Source organism: Peromyscus californicus, unplaced genomic scaffold (assembly GCF_007827085.1).
Source record: "Peromyscus californicus insignis strain IS unplaced genomic scaffold, ASM782708v3 Scaffold_8__1_contigs__length_139910024, whole genome shotgun sequence".
In the NCBI taxonomy this organism is placed as follows: domain Eukaryota; kingdom Metazoa; phylum Chordata; class Mammalia; order Rodentia; family Cricetidae; genus Peromyscus; species Peromyscus californicus.
In genome coordinates, this window is record NW_026294606.1 from 14,609,505 (window position 1) to 14,629,689 (window position 20,185).

At 46.6% G+C, this 20,185-nt stretch overlaps 1 protein-coding gene across 3 annotated transcripts in view; it reads right to left on the reverse strand.

The window, feature by feature from the left end:
• Window positions 1-20,185, reverse strand: part of Ippk (inositol-pentakisphosphate 2-kinase) — a 71,281-nt gene that overhangs the window by 46,613 nt on the left and 4,483 nt on the right. For all 3 annotated transcript variants that reach the window (XM_052727296.1, XM_052727295.1, XM_052727297.1), the window contains exons 2-8: window positions 14,511-14,558; window positions 12,964-13,059; window positions 11,538-11,604; window positions 9,916-10,037; window positions 8,754-8,843; window positions 3,508-3,566; window positions 2,159-2,231 (exon numbers count right to left, since the gene is read on the reverse strand). In XM_052727296.1, coding sequence (XP_052583256.1) covers window positions 2,159-2,231; window positions 3,508-3,566; window positions 8,754-8,843; window positions 9,916-10,037; window positions 11,538-11,604; window positions 12,964-13,059; window positions 14,511-14,558 — 555 coding nt within the window. The remainder of the gene's footprint in view (window positions 1-2,158; window positions 2,232-3,507; window positions 3,567-8,753; window positions 8,844-9,915; window positions 10,038-11,537; window positions 11,605-12,963; window positions 13,060-14,510; window positions 14,559-20,185) is intronic.

The following is a 20,185-nucleotide window of genomic DNA, read 5'->3' on the forward strand; positions in this document are numbered from 1 at the left end:
ATGAGTGGGTGTGTGAAGCTAAGGTCTCAGAGAGTAGTAATAGCCAAGAGAACAGTCTCTGTCCTTAGGAGGTATGGGTAGTTTCTCCTCATTGGATCCTGGGGTGCCTCTCCAGAAGCTCCCATCTAACTGCTGTCCAAGGGACAAATTAAAGCACTGCTCACCATACTAGGCAGGAGGAAAAAGAGGGTGGCCATAGTGGAGCTGAGTTAGTCAACTGACATCCAGGGTAGAGCCATTTGTGCCCATGGTAAAGCTGGCCCCTCCTCCAGGCCCAAAAGTGGCCAAGGGAGTCCTCACAACAAGGTCTCACCCCAGCATCAAGGGTCTAGACCTGAGGGACATTGTAAAAGGGAAATCCAAGGGTAAAGTTTACACATACAAATATAGCCGTTCAAGGACCTCATGGGGCATCCAGAAGAGCCACAACCTAGGTAGAGTAGTGACCCCATAACAAGGTCCGAGCTCCTTAAACCCAACACTGTCTTCTAACCACAAGTATCCAGCATGGGATCACTGACCACAACCACGCAGCTTCGCCAAGCCTGGACCATCAGAGCTTTGGGAATGTTCTGCTTTGCTGGTTTGCAGAAGTTGAGGGAGCAGCGAATGCACAGCATCAGAACCAGAGAGCCCGAGACCTGCCAGTGCTCACCACACTGAACTCACTGCACTGCCACCTACTGCGCTACAAAGCACTGGACTCACCAAGGTGACTCAGTGGGTAAGAGTGCTTGCCACCAAGCTTAACGCCTTTAGTTTAAAGCCGAGGACGCACATGATGGAAAGACAGAACTTCAAGTTGTCCTGTGACCCCCACACACACAAAGTAAGAGAGGTGAATTTTTTTTTTAAATTTTTAATTTTAAGTCTGGCAGTGGTGGCACATTACTTTAATCCCAGCACTTGGGAGGCAGAGGTTGGTGGATCTCTGTGAGTTCAAGGCCAGCCTGATCTACAGAGGGAATTCCAGGACAGCAAGGGCTGCACAGAGAAACTCTGTCTCAAAAAACCAAAATAAAAAAAAAAGTTTTAATTAAATTGTTTTATTAATTTTTAAATTAAATTTTAAAAAAGCCACTGCAGATCACTTCCCTTAAGCCACCTCCTGGGAAAGGGCTGGCTAATCTCTGGATTCTTCCATGCTGATTTTTACAGAAGCAGCATACCAGATACCTCAAATGTGGCCTGACAGATTCAGAAATAGGCTTCAAAGTTAAAGGGACTTATATCCAGGATTTAAATACCAGGTTCCTAATCTCTTTTGGTTTTTCAAGACAAGGTTTCTCTAACAGTCCTGGTTGTCCTGGAACTCACTCTGTAGACCAGGCTGGCCTCGAACTCACAGAGATCCACCTGCCTCTGCCTCCCGAGTGCTGAGATTAAAGGCATGCGTCACCACGCCTGGCTCCCAATCTCTTAAACAGACTAAAAAACTTGGGGGGGGGGGGGGGGGTTGTCATTCGGTGGCAACCTTAATTCGATCCCCAGATCCCACTGTGGAAAGAGAACTGACTCCAAGGGCTGTTCTGTCTCCATACAAGCACCACAGCAAGGGCACACCCACAGGTTGGGCACACCCACAGGTTGGACACACTTTTTTTTAAAGGTGAAATTAACCAAAACTGTCTTCCTTTTCTGGATCTGGGGAGATGGAGACAGACAGGAAAGGATGCTGATTACTCTGACCAGTCTCCAGGGTATGGAAATTCTTCTGTTAGATCTGGTTAACACCAGCCCAAGTCCCACCCTCTTCATGAAGGCACCAGTCACACAGCAGCAAGATAGGACACTACCTCTAGCTCACCAGTCATTTTCCCAGACCAAGCAAGACACAGGCTTCGAAAAGTCCTGCTCCCTCACACAAGTCCACATGCTGCCTCAAGTCCAGCTTGCTGCCCATAGAGACAATGGCAAAGGGAACTCTAGAGATACATTCCCAGCATGGCCACAGCCACCACCTCCTGCCAAGGCTAGCCCTGCCTTGTCCCCTCCCCCTTCAGCTGCATCTCTTCCTCCTGCAATGTCAAGGAACAGAGAGCTGGTCTGAGGCAATCCAGCCTGGACACCCCAATGTATTTGGTCACAGAACCCGTGGCCAGGACCATAGTGTGGTAGGTTTGCCAGGAAACCAGCCTGGAATGGAAACAGTTCTTACCTTAAATATCCTCAGATTGTTCTGAGCCTCCTGCAGCAGACTCTTCAAGGCAAAGTGCATACGCTGCTTGTTTCTGGAAGGACAAAATCCTTTAAATTCAAGGATTTAAAGGCAGTGGGCTGGCCTGATCTCCATACACATCCATCCATACAGCTCCAGACCAAGCTGGGACCAGAGCTACCTTAATCCAGTAACTGGAGCCCTGAGCACATGAGGGGAGCTCGGTCTAGGGCCCAAAGGTAGCCATGAGGGACCCTGCAGATACAGGGGACCAGAAGGCCAAGGCACACCAATCACTCAGAGCCCATCTAGCTCCATCTCATCCTTCTTGCTCCTCAGCTGCAGCTTCCAGAGGCTGGAGCAAGCACTCAGGCATCGTGATCACATGCTGTGACAGACCTCTGGGAAGGGCAGGAAGCCTAAAAGAGGCAGGAACATGGGACCCCTCACCCTCCCTCCACCTTGGGGAGCTGTGGGACTGGCCCTCTCCTGCCCTCTGCCCTACTCATAAGCAAAGGCACCTGTTGTCTCTTTCTCATTGCCACTCATGCTCCAGACCTTACCTTACCCGGCACCTCCATTAGTGTCCCTGAACATAGACCCTTGCTCACCCCCACATGAAATCTACAGGCTCCCAGACAAGTATTCCAAACCAGTCCTGAGGTCACACTGCAGACACAGCAGCACTGGCACCCCAGCCAGCTCTTAAAGGCTGCACTATGAACATTCCAAGGACAGCTCCTGACTCAGGTTTGACAAGTTATAAATTGTCACTAATGCTCTGTATCACTGTTAGCTTCATAACATGCAGCCTTGGGTGTCCAGGTAAACCAATCATGATTCTCCTTTAATGCACTGCCAAGCTGATTTGGTTCTCACAGGAAAAACAGCAACATTTTGTTTTCTGGAATGGGCAAAGAGTCCTTTAGACAGAGCAAGGGCCCCATCTCCACCTCACAGAATATGTTCCCTTCCCCACTTCACTGAACCCCACGTTTACCACTTCACAGAACCTCCATATATATTTCCAACTTCACAAACACCCCAACCCTACAGAACATACCCCACTCTTAACACTTCAGATAATACTTACAACAAGCTTACAGTATACATCCTAGTTCCCCACAACACAAAAATACCCCATCCTCCTCACCCACAGCCCCCAGGTCCTCCCTCATAGAAGATGTCCACTATCCCCACTTCACAGAACATGCCTCTAATCCCTACCTCCTCTTTCTCACATACATACCATCAACACCTCACAAAGTAACCCTCAAAACCCCTACCTCATAGGTTGTCCCTTAGCAGGTACCACCCAACCAAGACAGGAAATGAGAAGGGACTCTTACCCTGAGTAGAGGTCGAGAGGACAGTATTTACTTATTTTCTTCCACTTTCCAGTTGCTACCTGGTAAAACACCAATATGACGGTATCAAACACTTTGTCTCTGACTACAAATGACTACAGATAAAACTCACAAAACAGCATAATCTAAGATGGGCTGCAGCCTTGACCTGGGAAAGTAGGAAGGACCCCACTTGACCCCTCACCCTAGAAACTCCAGCTACCCCTTGGCCTCAGTCACTGCCAGTTCAGCCCTCCCATGAGCAGAAAGAGCAGCAGGCGTGTGAAGGTCTGGTGAGGAGAACAGCAAGTGTCTAGCTAACAGCAAGGGAAAGACACTGCGCATGCAATCTTATGTTGCCAGAAGATTAACGGCACAACCTTTTGTGGTGACCACCAAAATTTCAATGTGCACATCCCCAAACTAGCAAACCTAAACCTCAAAGAGCTACACAGAGCAAAGAGGCAGCAGGGATGGGGACACAGCATTTGCTACAGATGCTAAGATATTTACTGCGGGAGGAAGAACGAGCATTCACTGACAGGACCCAATACAATGAAGGGATGAATGAGTGTACGAATGCAGCCACTCCGAAAGACAGACAGACTAAAACATCATCAACATTTATTCAACTGGCAGAAGAACGCCTGTAATGTGATGTCATATTTGCTTTAAAAGTATACTTACATGTGCACACATGTATCCAAACACATTTTTGGAAAACTTAACATACACACAAAATCCTCAATGGTCACTTTAATGTGGAGGGAGCATTGGGCAGAAGTACAAATAACACGATCCTAGTGTGTCTTGTAAGTATGTCTGCATGCTCCGACAACAGAAACATGGAAAGAGGCACCATCGCTTGTCTGTATGTATATACTGTTACTCTAGAACAGTCTGGAAAGACAACCAAACTAATAATATCAATCACCAGAGAAAGGAGGTAGTCCAACTATCCATCAGTTATGAGTGAGCATTATTTCATAATTTTAAAATATATACTTCTTAAACAACTTATCATATAGCTGGGCATGGTTTTTACATGTAAAAACTAGCAAAATTTGTCAGAATAATAAATTTGAAACCTCAGAAAATGTCTAAAGTTCTTTAAGAATCCAGGGAACATTTACTCAAGAAAACCAGTTCAGGAACTAGAGAGAAGTCTCAGTGTTTAGGAGCACTGGTTGCTCTTGCAAAGAACTCAGGTTCCATTCCCAGCATACTCATGGCTGCTTACAACTGTTATTCCAGTTCCAGAGTTCTGACACCCCGCTTCTTACCTCTAAGTACATGCACACCTGTGAGCAAAACACTCGTTCATAAAAATAAAAATCCATCTTCTAAAAAAGAAAGAAAATCAGCTAAATCTAAATAAAGAAGAACAGGGAGCCTGACACTTTTTTAATTTCTCTGTGTAGCCCTGTGGAACTCTCTATGTAGACCAGGCTAGCCTCAAACTCACAGAAATCTGCCTACCTCTGCATCCTAAATGTTAGGATTAGAGGCATGCAACACCATGCCCAGTTTCTTTTTGAGATTTTACATGTCCTATTCTCATCCCTCTGTCTCTCTTAGTTAGAGTTTCTATTGCTATGATAAAACACCATGACCAAAATTGACTTAGGGAGGAATGGGATTATTTCATCTTATACTTCCAGGTCTATCATTGAGAGAAGTCAGGGCAAGAACTCAAGCAGGGCAGGAATCTAGAGGCAGGAACTGAAGCAGAAGCCATGGAGGAGTGCTGCTTATTGGCTTGCTACCTATGGTTTGCTCAATCTGCTTATAAAACCCAAGACCACCATCCAGAGGTGACACTGTTCCTTGTGGGACAGCACTGCCCGCTATGGGATGGGCCCTCCCACATCCATCATTAATCAAGAAAATGGCCCACAGCCTTAGCCTAGGTCAAGTTGACAAAAAACTGGCCGGCAGCCTGTCTCTACCACAAGGGAAACAGGCATGAGACTGTTCCTCGCACAGTGCAAAGCTGACAGTCTCCACGGAGGACGGGGCAGGCACAGCCACAGCCTCAGCCCAGGTACTGCCGTTACCTGCCCTGCCTCTAAGTGCCAAGAAGGCTCTGCTTGCATAGTTGTCTTCACTGACCTGATTGAGAGCTCACCCACTGCAGACGTCTTTTCTGGGGCATTTGTCAAAACAATCTAGAGGCTACCGTTGAGCTTCACGACTTCCGTACACAGTGGGTGACAGCAGGGCAAGCGAGTATAACCTAACCCTCAAAAAGGGAGAGCTGAGGAATGAGGACGTGCATGGAGGCTTTGGAAAGCTCCATCCAGCACATTCCTGGCAATCTAGAAAACCACCAATGGGCTTTGCAGAGAGAAGAGAAGGCCCTAAGCAAGCACTCTCTTGAGCTTATCTGAGGCTCCATGGAAGCGACAGGTAACCCAAAACTGTCCACAGCCCTGCTGAAGATTAGTGAGCTGGAGCAGGAACGCACGCACGCGCGCGCACACACACCCCTCCTCACAAAGACTGAGACGCACCGGTTTGGGAAAGAATCAATCCCAGTAAGGAGCTAATCAAGTAAAGAGTTCAGGGACCACATGTGACCAAGGACTTACATGAGGCTTTATGGGGCTGGCAAGATGGCTCAGGGGGTAAAAGAACTTGCAAAGCAAGTCTTAGAGGCCTGGGTTCCATTTTCCAGAACCCAAAGTGTAAGGAGAGAACTGACTTCCAAACACTGTCCTCTGATTGTCACATGTGTGCCTTAACATGAGTATACCCACACTCATGTACACCTCTCTCACACACACAAATAATAATAATAAAATTTAAAACACATATATAGACATTACAGAAGAAGCAGAGCAGTCACTAAATAGTAACAGAGGTAGAGACAGGAGGAGAAAGAGTTTGAAGTCAGTCTGGATCACATGAGACCCTATCTCAAAAAAAGTAAAACGGGGCTGGCAAGATGGCTCAGCGTAAAAAGCCAGATGACCTGAGCTCAATCACAGAACCTAAGCAAAAAAGCTTATGTGTAGCACACGGGTAATCCCAGCACTCCTGAGGCAAGATGGGAGGCACAGGAGGCTTGCAGTCCAGCTTGATGGACTGAGCATCGTGGCAGAGACAAGAGAGAACCCTGCCTCCACAGGGCAGAGAACTGACTCCTGAGAGCGGTCTTTGACTTCCTCATCAGGCTGTGTACACACACAACCATACACACATATACAAGTAATAGAGTAACTAATTAATTTGAAACAGTTTATAATTAAAAGGGGTTGGAGATCGGAGGAGATAAGGGATGGTGGGGGTAGTAGGACCAGAATATATTAAACACTTATATATGAAGTTATCAAAGAACAAAAAAATTTTTGAGACAGGCTTTTTCTATGTAGTCTCGGCTGTCGTGGAATTTGCTCTGTATACCAAACTGGCCTCAAACTCACCGAGATCCGCCTGCCTCTGCCTCTGCCTCTGGGGTGCTAGGATTAAAGGCTTACACCACCACCGACAGCTCAAAGAACAAATTTTTTAAGATTTTTTTTTCCTTCTGAAAAAAAATTGTATGTATATGGGTGTTTGCCTGTGTGTCTGCATACCTCATACACATATCTACACACAGATACAAACTCACATTATTTAAAATAAGAAAAATAAATATTTGTAGTAACTAGATAAATATGTAGTTGAAAAGTATAAATTAAAGGAAGAGTAACTAGGAGGGCTCAGTAGCTCTACTGAGTAAACGGAAGAGGTAAGCATGACTGTTAGAGCTCAGGATGCCCACACCTACACACACTAGGACTGCCAAAGCCAAGGACAGGAACTGGGTGTTGTACATGCTTACACTCCCAGGAGGTGGAAATCATCCTCAGCTACTTACAGACTCAAGGCCAACCTGAGCTACCTGAGACCCTGTCTTTAAAAAGCAAGAGAGGGAAGTGAGGACAGAGAAGGAGAAGGAAGGGGAGAAGGGAAGGAGTCTGGTAACATTGAATCAGTAATTAAAAAAAAAAAAACTTCCACCGGATGGTGGTGGAGCACGCCTTTAATCCCAGCACTCGGGAGGCAGAGGCAGGCGGATCTCTGTGAGTTCGAGGCCAGCCTGGGCTACAGAGTGAGTTCCAGGAAAGGTACAAAGCTACACAGACAAACCCTGTCTTGAAAAACCAAAAAAAAAAAAAAAAACCTTCCAACATAAAATAGTACCCATGTCCTGTCATGAAGACAGACAAATACACCAGTAAGTGGAAGGACAGAGAGGAGCCCCTCACCTATATGCCCAACATCTTCGAAAAGGGTACCAGGACCAATGCTTAGAGGGAAGGACATTCACAAGTACTGAGAAAATCAGATACCTATCTATATGCAAAAGAATGAAACTGGACACTTATCCAACACCATGCACAAAAACTAACTCAAAATGGCTGAGATCTGAAATCCAGAATGAAAACTCTAGAAGAAAACAGGAAGGTTCCCACCACTGGCTTTGGCAGTGACTGCTTGGCTACAACATCAAGACACAAACAACACAAGAGAAAAAGAGTTTAACTGGACTTAATTCAACACATTTATGTCTAAAAAGGCACTACCCATCAAGAAAAACAGAGAAGCACCTGCAGATCACTTCTCTCTAGGGCACTGACCAGCTGAGGACACAGAGCACTGCAACTCGGCCCTAACAAACTTGACGTGGGAAAAGCCGTCAAGGGAAAGAAAAGCTGCAGACAATGGATGGGAACGGAAAACCTTGTGTGAGGCTCAGGCTCAGAAAGGCAGGTAGCCCAGCCGTCCCATGCAGAGCCTCTCTAATCTCTATCCCTGCATACTTACATGGGGATATGCTTACAGGCCAGGGAACTACAACTGAGAACAGAGCCACGAGAGGGGAAAATGGAGCTTCCAGAGAGAAGGGGGAGGGGTGTAACAGCACGTGAGGAACAGGGCTGTGGCTCAGGCGATAGGATGCTGGCCTAGCATGCACGAAACCCACCACTTAATAGCCAGCCAGCATTGCATATACAGTTTGATCCTTAGATCTCACATGGAGGAAGGAGAGAACCAACTACAAGCTGTCCTCTGACCTCCACGCACACAAAAATTAACTATAAACAAAAAGATCAAAACTCTTAGAAAATAATAAAGTAAATATGAGTACTTAGGAAGGAAAAGAGGATTATCAACAATTCCTTGTAATCTTCTGAAACTCCCAGTGCTTCCCTCAGGCCCGACGCCACACTCTGCCCTCCTGCACCTGCCTCTGCTCTCACCTTGAGGTGCTGGTGCATGCAGTATCGGCACACCTTGTGTTTCAGCTCATGGGTAACATCATTCGAGAAAGGTATAAACCCACATTTTGGCTGTAAAATAAGAGAAAAAAATGTTTAGGGAGAAATCACATACTTCTCAACACATACACATTAACTATGAGATAGAGAAGAACAAGTACCAGGTAGAAATGTCCCCAGAAATTGTGTTTTCAGCTTTCCTCATCACAGTATACAGCTCTCTGCCTCCAGAAGACAAAAGGACAGCCCCTCTCACTGGGAGGACTGGTGGAGCTCTGCCTGGCTGACAGGAGCATAACACAGAGCAGCTTTGTACTCTCGCTGGCAGGCTGGAAAGAGTGGAGATGGGCCCGGGGCTCTCAGCTCCAAGAAGCAGAACCATTGTTCCCACTGACACTATGTAGGGCCTGCGAGGCGCCCATCTGATAGTTGCTAGGCTTCCAGAACGTAATGCATCCCAGCTGCCTTCTAAACCTTGCCTGTTGTCAGCACACACAACCTGAGCTTAGTGTTCTGGATAATGTAACTGGAGAGACATAACGTTCAGCCCGCAAGGATCACAAGGCCCACCAAGTACTTGGGCCAAGGCATGCCTCAGGATCCTCACCTCTCAGAGGGAAGGAAGAGGAGAAGGAATGGTTCTGTGGGGTAGGGGAAGCCTTCTAGGGCACCTGGCCAACTACTCAACACAGGCAGCTGAAGTAAGGGAGTCTTGGTCCCAGATCCAGGACTTTGGGCCAGTACACAGGAATCTTTGAAGGGCTCACAGGCTTCTGTGACTCTTGGAAAGCCCTCCTGAACAGGAAGCAGTCTCTAGACAAAAGGTACCCTAGATTTGAGTCTTTAATGCAGGAAGCAGGAAGCACATGGCCAAGACTGTGAGGTTTTGAGGTACACCTTTTACAGAAGAGGACCCAACAAGCTTCCTCCTGATGACCACTAACAACAGCTTTCCCAGTGCAGGTGTGTGGGGTATGTTTCCTCATTGTTAACAGCAGGAAAGTATGGAAAAGAAACACGTTGAACTCCTGAGAAAGGCTGAACACACACTCAAGGCAGAGCCAGGGAGACTCAGGGAGACTCACTGCCTGAGAACAACCTTTCCTTTACCTGTACTGTCAACCCTCCACAAATGAAAACTCACCTTAATCTCTACACACAGAATCGGCCGGTGCTCTGCAAAGTGGTAGGTCTGAAGTCTGGTTAAATTGGGAAGGCACATGGCATAACCACTGAGTGTGTCCAGGTCCTTGTCACAACGAGACTCTGAAAGACAGAACAAGAGTCACACCTGAGGGTCAAGGTAAGAGACAGACAGCCCTATAATACAAGAGTCCTCCTGTAGGGGAGATTTCCAGGACAGGATAGCCTCAGGCAGGCAACAGGAAGTGATCAGGCCACAGACTGCCATCCCTAAAGGAAGAAGAGCTGAGTTCATCATCGGAAGTCAGCCCTGTCAAGCTCTAACCCTAGACATGGAGGCTTCCAGAGCTACCCGGAGGCAATGCTCAGTGTATGCTGTCACATACAGTCACTGTAGGAGGGGATGTCTGGATTCTCCAGGACACCAACTCCACCTCTTCAATTGGCAGATTTCATCCTTACTCTCTCTCCCATGGTATAAATCGTAACCACATAACTGAGGCCTAAGGTCCTTGTAGGCAATTTTTAACTCTGAACATGACCTTGTGGAGTTTTAAAACATGTAACAGAAATCAGAAGTGAGAAGAGTCTTGGATGGCCCCTAATTCCATCACTCCCTTTGCCCAGGAACAGGGAGAAGTGTACTACACTTCTTTTCCTAATTCTTGGTGTTCCCATGTCACCTCAACATGGCTCTCCTGGAACCAGGCCATCAGCACCTGGGGACCAGCTTCCCCTTCCAAAGAGCAGACTTAATCCAACAGTCATTACAAGGGCAGCAGAGTTCTTGTCACTGTAAAGTATCACGCTCTCTACTCTCAACTGTGTATGAGATGAAATGGGGTGCGGAGCAGCAGCAGTTGAGGAGAACCCTGAAGCTGGCCTCTTTGTCCATCTTTGTGAACAGGAACACCAGAGCCCAGTGCTATCCAGCACCCTCCACCTCCTGCCCGTGGCCCAGGCAGACCCCAGAGCACTATTTCATTTTCTGAATCAAATCAGGAAGGACTTTATTGTGGACAATTCCACAGCATTATTGCTTGGTCTATAAAGTCTATTGTGTCTATAAAGAGACATTTTCACATCCAACACATGGACTTTATATGTTTGATCAGTGACCATGAAAGAAAAAGCTTTAAACCTGTTCTTGCCAGCAAAGCCCACCGGCATGCACAAGAAAACAGGACATGAGGGTGGGGACTAAGCCTCTGACCACAGAAACTGCTGCAAAATGCCTATACCTAACCTGGGGTGAACATTTCAAAACCTTTTAAAATTACACACAAGCCAACCATGGTGGTATATGCCTTTAATCACAGCACTTGGGAAGCGGAAGCCAGCCTCGTCTATACAGCAAGTTTCAGAGCTACCCTGGACCTGTCCAAAAATTAAAAAAAAAAATTAAAATAAATTAAAAAAAAGCCGGGTGGTAGTGGAACATGCCTTTAATCCCAGCACTCAGGAGGCAGAGCCAGGCGGATCTCTGTGAGTTCAAGGCCATTCTGGTCTACAGATCGAGATCCAGGACAGGCACCAAAACTACACAAAGAAACTCTGTCTTGAAAAAAAACAAAACACACACACACAAAAAAAAAAATAGCAAACACCATTCAGCACCCTTACCTGGTCTTTCACACTGTATTTTTAAACACAGTTGTTTCACAAACTCTAAAGGCAGCTGAACAACTTCCTGTAAGAAAACACACAAAATGTACAGATTGCACAATGTCCTAAAGACTGTTGTTAATGCTTCAGAACTATGCACAGTTAAACAGAGTTACAATAGTGAATTTCACAGTATGTATATTTTATCCCCCAAATACTATAGTTTAAAATTTTCAATGTGCCAGTTTGGCAGTAAGAGCTGATCTATTATTTTTCAGAACATGTAGAAGTTAAACAGAGGAAAATACATTTCAGTTTCCTAATGGCAGCTGGCTCTCCTCACAGTCAGCCAGGATCCATGACGCCAGTGACTAGCCACACCAACAATATCTCCCGTCATAGCCCCTTCTGATCCTGCAGTGTCTGTAGACACAGAGTAAGGGCCTCAGGACACCCTGGCCAGACGGTCACCAAGCTGCAGCTGCTGAGCAGCAGCCCGAGGTCTGACAGTACCGGGCTCACATGGCTGGTGCTCTCCCTCAGCTGTTCATTTGCGATTTACAACGCAAAGAAAATCTGTGTCAATCCAAACCATGTTCCTCACTGTCATCCCTGCCCTGTGCTCTCAGGATGGCAGAATTGTGACTTTCAAAAAGTCCCAAAGTGACAAGGAAACCTGCCTAGGACAAAACTAGGATCTTGCCTCAGGGAAACCGGCTGGCCTTCTTTATTCAGCCTCAACCAGAGACTGCCACTCAGTCTAGCACGCAAGGGCCAGAAGAGCATATTTCCCAGCAGATGGTACCTCTGACAACCTTTCTCCAAGAAGACATGAGGAGGTACAAACACTATTTAATGGACATATCCTGTAGAAAACTGCAGGAATCCTCCAAACATCCCCAACACTAGACACTGGAGAGGACAGGCTACAAAGTCAGCAGCCAAGAAAAAATGACAAACAGAGGAGACTTTCAAAGTCCCAAGCTCAGAAACAGGTCAGGTCAGATAGGCAGGCCAGGGGGTGTCCCCTATCTAGTCCTTCTCACCACAGGTCAGAGGCAAAGATGGTACACCCAAACAGGAGTATTAAGGGTTTTCAAAGCTTTTCTTCTAAGGCCCTCACTGAGTATCATCCACAGCAACTCACACCCATGCTCACACCCACAAGCCTCTTCCAGGAGGAGCCTCCAGGAATGGGCCCACATTGTTCCTTAACCCACAGGAACACAGGGCAAAGCTCCCTTCAGGTTCAAGGATAACGTATCAAGTCCTCACTTGAGAACTTCACCATGCAGGAGCCTCTGGGCAGGGCTGACTGGTTGCCATATGGCACAGCAGGTGGGAAAAGCTTGAAGATTCTTAGTGCCCAAGGGCTGTCCTTGAGATGTCAGTATTGTCAGCACAGAACTGGATGTAAATCGAAATGTGGATAAGTCACACTTACCCCACAATGAACATAGTTTTCCCCCAAAAAGTCTTTCATGACATTTTTGCCAAAGTCCACTATGTTCTGCAGATGCTGAAGTATCTCTTCTGAGGTCTGGAAGAGACAAGCACAGGATAGCGTCTGGATGGACCTCCAGGCAGGGCTCCTAACACTACTCCCTCCCAGGAGCCCAGCCCAGGATAGACTAACCTGCCATCCCATGTATACTCTAAGTACTGTGCACCCCACAAACCTCTGGAGAACTCACCACCCATACGCAGCAACGCTCTGCACAAGGTATGTGCAGATATCCCATAGCTCCTACAACTGGATCTTGTCAGAACTTAGCCTGACAGAAACACCCAGAACACACCCAGTGGCCCTCTACAGCTATGTCACAGCTCCTGATAAAAATCCATCTGGGGACAGAAGGGTAACCACGTGAATCCCCACCAGGAAGACACTGCCCAGGAAGGCCTAACAGGTCACCCACTGAGGTGGGGTGCCTGCACACTACAGCCATTGCACAAGCGGGACAGAAGAGGCTGCACCACCCCAAGACACATCTGACAGAAACAGAACACCTTGAGTCATTTCTCTTCCGCAGCTGAGGTAGAAGCCAAAGGATGTTTAGACCCCACCTACTCCCTCTGCCTGCTTAACCCACCTTTGGCTCTCACTCCTGCCCCATTAAAGACAGCATTCCTGCATGCTCCCAGGAGACAAGCCTTGAGGGCCTCTATCATGTCTACCACCAATGTCCCATAACGCCCATGACCTCTGCCCTCAGATGCTGACACACTGTCCCCCAGATGCTCTAATGAGACACTGAATCATCAATCCTGTGCACCGGACACAACCTCCTCACCTTCCCCCACTATGGAGCCAGGTGAGCCCTATGTGACTCACAGACAGCTGGCCATGTACAAGACAAGATGGGCCAAGTGTCTCAGCCTCCCTCACAGAGAGTGCTGAAACAAAAGGAGCAGATAAGAAGCTGTGGCCATCGGAGCCTCCAATACTCAGTATCTACCTGAGATTTACCAGGAAGCAGCAGTAGCTCAATTTGGGTAGACAAGGGGACAGGCAAGCCTTCATGGAGGGTCCACATGCTGTGCTTGGATGACTCTGCCAACACAACCTACTGCTCTACCTGAATTTGCCCACTGTGATTTTAGCAGAACAGATTGTCTACCCAGTGTGACACACTGTATTTTCTTACACACAGTTCTGCTGAGGCAACTAAGGAACTCATCGAGATCAAGTCGAAATCTGGGATCCTCTGAGCAGGGCCCACAGGCTACACCAGGGCTCATGCAGACAGACCTACCATAGAGTGACACACAGTGACTCAGAGGGCCTGTTAGGTCTCATACATCAGGAATAAGGGCCCACTACTTCCCATATTGAATGATTATATCATACTTAAATTTCTACAATTAGCATTAATATTTTTGCACTGGAAGGCTTAGGATATAGGATACACCCTAGAGGTAGAGCACTTTTCTGTTCTAGGCAAAGGTAAGTAAAGACTGTGATGACTGTAGTCAGCCTACCAATCTTACCTTCTTCTTATTTGGAGGAAACTTCAGAAAACGCAGAACTACACAGCGCTGTTGGAAAATAAAACAAAACATGATCAGTATTGGTCCAACACTCAGGTATAAGAGTCAGCAGTTGAGAAGAAAGGGCAGCACGGAGAAACCCAGTTGGGGTCACTTTCAGAAAGCTTGCACCACAAGGCAGCCAGCAAAGTCTGTGGCCTTTGGCCCGGCCCACTCACTCCTAGACATTTATCTTAAGGAAATAAGGAAGTCATCAGTCATTATCCAGCGGCTAGTGAGATGGTTCAGAGGTTAAGAGCACTGGCTATTCTTCCGGTGGTCCTGGATTTGAGTCCCAGCACCACTTATACACACAGTGCACAGGCATGCCAGAAAAAAACTATGATGTAGGAGACTCACTGGGGTAATATATGCCCAGGTACAAGTGTAGGGGCCCTCAGAGGGCACGAATCCCCTAGAACTGGAGTATAGGCAGTTTGTGAGCTGCCCAAAGTTAAGTGCAGGCAGCTGAACGCAGGTCCTCTGGAGGAGCAGTATATGTTCTTAACCTGTGAGCCATTTCTCCAGCCCTCTTGCTTTTTTTTTTTTTTTAAAGTAGGTTCTCATTATATAGCCCAGGCTGGCCTCAAATTCATCACCTCTCAAGCACTGGGATCATAGATGTGTGCCACCAAGCCCAACTCAATTTTACATCCATCAAATCACAATTTCTAGCAAGATCCTGTTTCAAAATAAACAAAAGTTGTTTTTGTTTTTTAAAGCACAAATTGTTAAATGAAGTGTGCATATGATCTCTTTGGATGAAGAACTCTCGAAGAACGCTCATGACAAGTTCAACAGCATTTCCAGGTTACAACAACACAGTCTGGGTTTGGGGTTTGGGTTTTTTTGTCTTCTGTTTTTGAAGCAGTCTCATTTCAGAACACAGTATGTAACCCAGGCTGGCCTCACGGTATACCTCCTGTCTCAGCCTCCCAAAGCTGGGATTGAGTTCCCAGCCAGCCTGGACTGCATAGCAAGAACCTACTTCAAATACATACAAAAATGCATACACCCAAGCTGGGTGTGGTGACATGCACGTAATACCAGCAGTAGGAAAGCAAGCACTTCCACGACGTCCAACCTGACCCAGGTTACATACAGTATGAAACCCTGTCTTAAAAATGGCTTTTAGCCGGGCGGTGGTGGCGCACGCCTTTAATCCCAGCACTCGGGAGGCAGAGGCCGGCGGATCTCTGTGAGTTCGAGGCCAGCCTGGGCTACCAAGTGAGTCCCAGGAAAGGCGCAAAGCTACACAGAGAAACCCTGTCTCGAAAAAAAAAAAAAAAAATGGCTTTTAAAGCCGGGCGGTGGTGGCGCACGCCTCTAATCCCAGCACTTGGGAGGCAGAGGCAGGCGGATCTCTGTGAGTTCGAGGCCATCCTGGTCTCCAAAGCGAGTTCCAGGAAAGGCGCAAAGCTACACAGAGAAACCCTGTCTCGAAAAAATCAAAAAAAAAAAAAAAAAAAAAATGGCTTTTAAAATGGGGGCTGGCAAGATGGCTCAGAGGTTAAGAGTGCATACTGCTTTTGCAAAGGACCCAGGTTTAATTCCCAGCACCCACATGGCAGCTAACAACCATCTATAACTACAGTTCCAGGGGATCTAATACCGTATTCAGACTTCTCAAGGCCTCAGGCATGTATGTGGTACAAAGACATACATGCAAGCAAAACACCCACACACACACAGAGAATATAAATAAGTCTCTAATAAAGTTTTTTGTAAAAACACAGTATTTGTGGGTTACCTAGCAACAAAGGCCCTGTGGAGACCCCCAAACATGCACACTACTCCTCTTACGCTGGTTGGGACCTCTCAGCCCCCAAGTCCATCTTGTTTAATTTAAATATTTTTTAATAAATTCTGTTTTTAATTAAAATATATAATTAAAATATAATTTCTCCCTTTCCTCCCTCCAACCCCTCTCACATACTCTGCCTCTCCTTCTCAATATCACTGAGAAGGCCTCAGCAATTCATTTTTTTTTTAAGGGTCTACATTGCCCAGATTAGGGTTAGCCTTGTACTCCTGGGCTCAAGTGATCCTCCTGCCTCAGCCATCTAAGTAGCTGGGACTATGTGAGAACTACAGGCATGCATCACCAAACACAACCTCTCCAACCCCTCTTACTGAGTTCCCATTGTCAACTGGTGCCTTGCATTGGATACACTGCTAATCAGCTGTAGAGCTGAATGCCAATCCTGGCCTGCAGAGCTGGGACCCAAGGCATACAAGCTAGAATTGTTCCCTCCCCATATTCAAAGCAGGCAACACCAATTAACCTTGGGAATCACTGGGTTAATGATCACTTTAATGGAAGTAAAATCTCATCTAAATTTTAAAAAAAGAAGTAGGTCTGCAGAAAAGCTAATTATAATCAACTTCTAGAAACTCTCTTCTAAAAGTTGATTTTCTCTTCACCTGGGTACAACAGTGCTGTTCTGCTCAAGAACCTGTCTGATTATAGCCATCCAACAATTAAGACAATGTATGTCAATGACAGGAATGAGTATGTTTTCCACAGAAAGTCTGGCCATGCTTGAACATCAACACAGGACACACTGATGCCTCCTGCCCTGCCCTACATGTAAGGGAAACCTCACTCCCACACAGGGAGCCCTCAGGAGCCATGTTTGTTCTCTCAGAGCTCTACTGCAACCAGAGGAAAGCAGGGTCTTTCTCCACTTCCCAGGGAACTAATAAGCTGCACAACAGAATTTTTTAGCCAGACAGGCCCACCCAGGAAGGGTGGTGCTAGGCAGTCACTTGAGCCTTTCTATCACAGGAACTCCCCCACTGGAACCTCAGACAAACCATTCAAAGGGCCTGTGCACACAAATGCCAACAATAGGAACTCAAAGACTCCCCACCTGGCAGCATCTTATTATTAATATGAGTGTACATTTCCAAAGTTCCTGCCACTGTGTTCCTGATAAACACAAGACAGCTGGCCTATTACAAATGGAAACTATACATTTCCTTTGCATTATTAGCACACACACACACACACACACACACACACACACACACACACACACACAAAACATGAGCATCAACATAAATTAATTCAGAAAGCAAGTCTCTAGCCTACCAAGAAAAAAAAACAAAGTTTATACCCAGGCAAGGTGGCTTATACCTACAGTCCCAGTACTTGGAAGACAGAAGGACAGCAGCCTGGTCCACAGAGTAAGTTCTACTCCAGCCTAGATTACAAAGAGACTAAAAGCCCCTTTGGTCCCAGTAACAGGAGACAGAAGCAAGCAGATCTCTGTGAGTCCAAGGTCAGCCTGGTCTACAGCCTGGTCTACAGAGTGAGTTCTAGGCTAGTCAGGGCTACATAATGAGACCATGGTGGTGGTGACGGGGAGGGGGGGGGGTGAAGAAAGTTACTAGGAAGAAAATATTGTAGGCTCACTATTCCCCCAGCACTTACTAACATCAACATTATCACTACTGCAAACAGCACATGCAGAGCACCAGAGTATACTCCCAGACTACAAACTCCCCACCACCTCTCCCTTTGAGGTGGGCCACACGAATCCCAAAATATAAAATGTAGAAAGCCCAGACATTAAGATTTTGGTCGTTAAGGTCAAAGTCATGTGCATTGGAACACTGTTTGGAGACAGGCCTGAATCATAGGGGCATCTCCACATCACATTTCCAGTTGTCCAGCTCCATGTGGCTACTGAGTTGTCAACTAAGGGATTGGGGGTGCTGGCTAGTCCCAGGCAAACAGTATGGACACAAGCCTTGAGAGGCCTAAGCAGCAAAGCCTATAGTGGCCTACTGGTTCTCTATTACTGGACCATCCCTCCACAAGGTATCCTCGGCCATCACATCCATGCGAAGTAGCTCAGTCTTTCTATCAACCACAGGAAGTCTCTCCTTTCCCATCAGGTAGCTCAAACCATGACCAACAAAGAAAAATCTCAATGCAGTGATGGATGCATTTCAAGGAAAACTGTTTTGTCCACCCACACATTCATCATCCACAAACTCCCCCAGGAGAACTGTCATCAGCTTTAAAGGTCAGTGTTAGTATCAGCACTCAGACACATTCAGCTCACCAGAGCCAAGCAACCTTCCTAAAGGGCCTCCCCTGGCTGAGATGGGTGATTATGGGAAGTGAAGAGTAGAGGCCACCAGGGGAGTGTCCAGTGACAATATAAAACAAGTGAAAAGTCAGCCCCAAAACAGCTCCCATTAGCAAGAACCGAGTAAAAGAGGTGTCATTGGCCAAAGGAGGCTAAAATAGATGCTGCGGAGGATTTCCTGCTACCAACAAAGGCATGTAACTAGGGATGAATTGGAGGCAAGAACATCAGAGTGTTCAGAAATCATGTTGGAAGTGTAGAGCCATTGGGTGTTGCCACTTTCTTCTACTATTCTGTATTTTTTCTACTACTCTGTATTTTTCTGGGAGGCAAAAAAAAAACAACCACTGAATAATAGAAATAAAAGGCCACACAGAACCTTCTAAAATGAAACTCAAAGAAATGCTTGCTTGCTCACGTTTTTCTCTTTCTTTATGGTTTTTTGAGACAGGGTTTCTCTGTGTAGCTCTGGCCGTCCTGGATCTCGCTGGATCTGCCTGCCTCTGCCTGGAGTGCTGGGACTAAAGGCGTATGCCACCACTAGCTTTCTAGCACCGTGACAAAGCATCTGGAAAAAAAAAAGCTTAAGAGGAGGAAAGGTGGAGTTGGAGAGATGGCTCTGCAGCTAAGAGCACTGGCTGCTCTTCCAAAGGACCTGGGTTCGGTTCCCAGCACCCACAGGGTGGCTAACAACTATATGGAACCCTAGTTCCAGGGGACCTGAGTCCCTCTTCTGGCCTCTGTTGGCATTGCAAACACATGGTGAACAGACATACATGCCGACAAAACAGCATACAAATAAAAATAAATAGAAAAAAGAAAATAATAAAATAATAATAGTAATAATACATAATAATAAAACAGCATACAAATAAAAAATAAATAGAATAAAGAAAAGACTTGTTTTGGCTCATGGCTTCAGAGGTTTACATCCCTGGCTGTTTAACCCACTGCTTTGAGCCTGTGGTGAGGTAGAGTATCATGATGGAAGTGCATGGCAGAGGAAAGCTATTCCCTAACTTTAGCCAGAAGAGAAAGCAAGAATTTGAAAAGGCTGGGGCCCCAATACCCTCCCTCTTCAAAGCTAAGGATCCAATGACCTAGCTTCCTTCAACTAGGTCTTGCCTCCAACAGCACTGTCAGCTGGAGACCAAGACTTCAACATGGCCTTTGAGGGTCAGTGAAGATCCAAACCATAATGGGGAGAGAGACTGGGGGGACAATTAAAGCCCTTCAGTGAAGATAAGCTATCCTACCACCTACAGGGTACTCTCAGGGTAGAAAGAACCACTATGTCAGATGTCCCAGGGACCACTGTCCTCTGACAAGGTGGTGAGGAGATAACTCAGGAAAGGGTCCATGAAAGATCCCAGGAAGCTGAGATCACTGGCAAGGGAAGGGATACAAAAGAGCATCACCCCTCAGGATATGGCCCCAGGTTCCAGAAACAGCCTTCTACCCAGACCCTCCAAACTGTAAGGATGACTTCCAGGTGGAAGCCACCATATGTCCCAAATGTGTCTCCTGAAACCAATT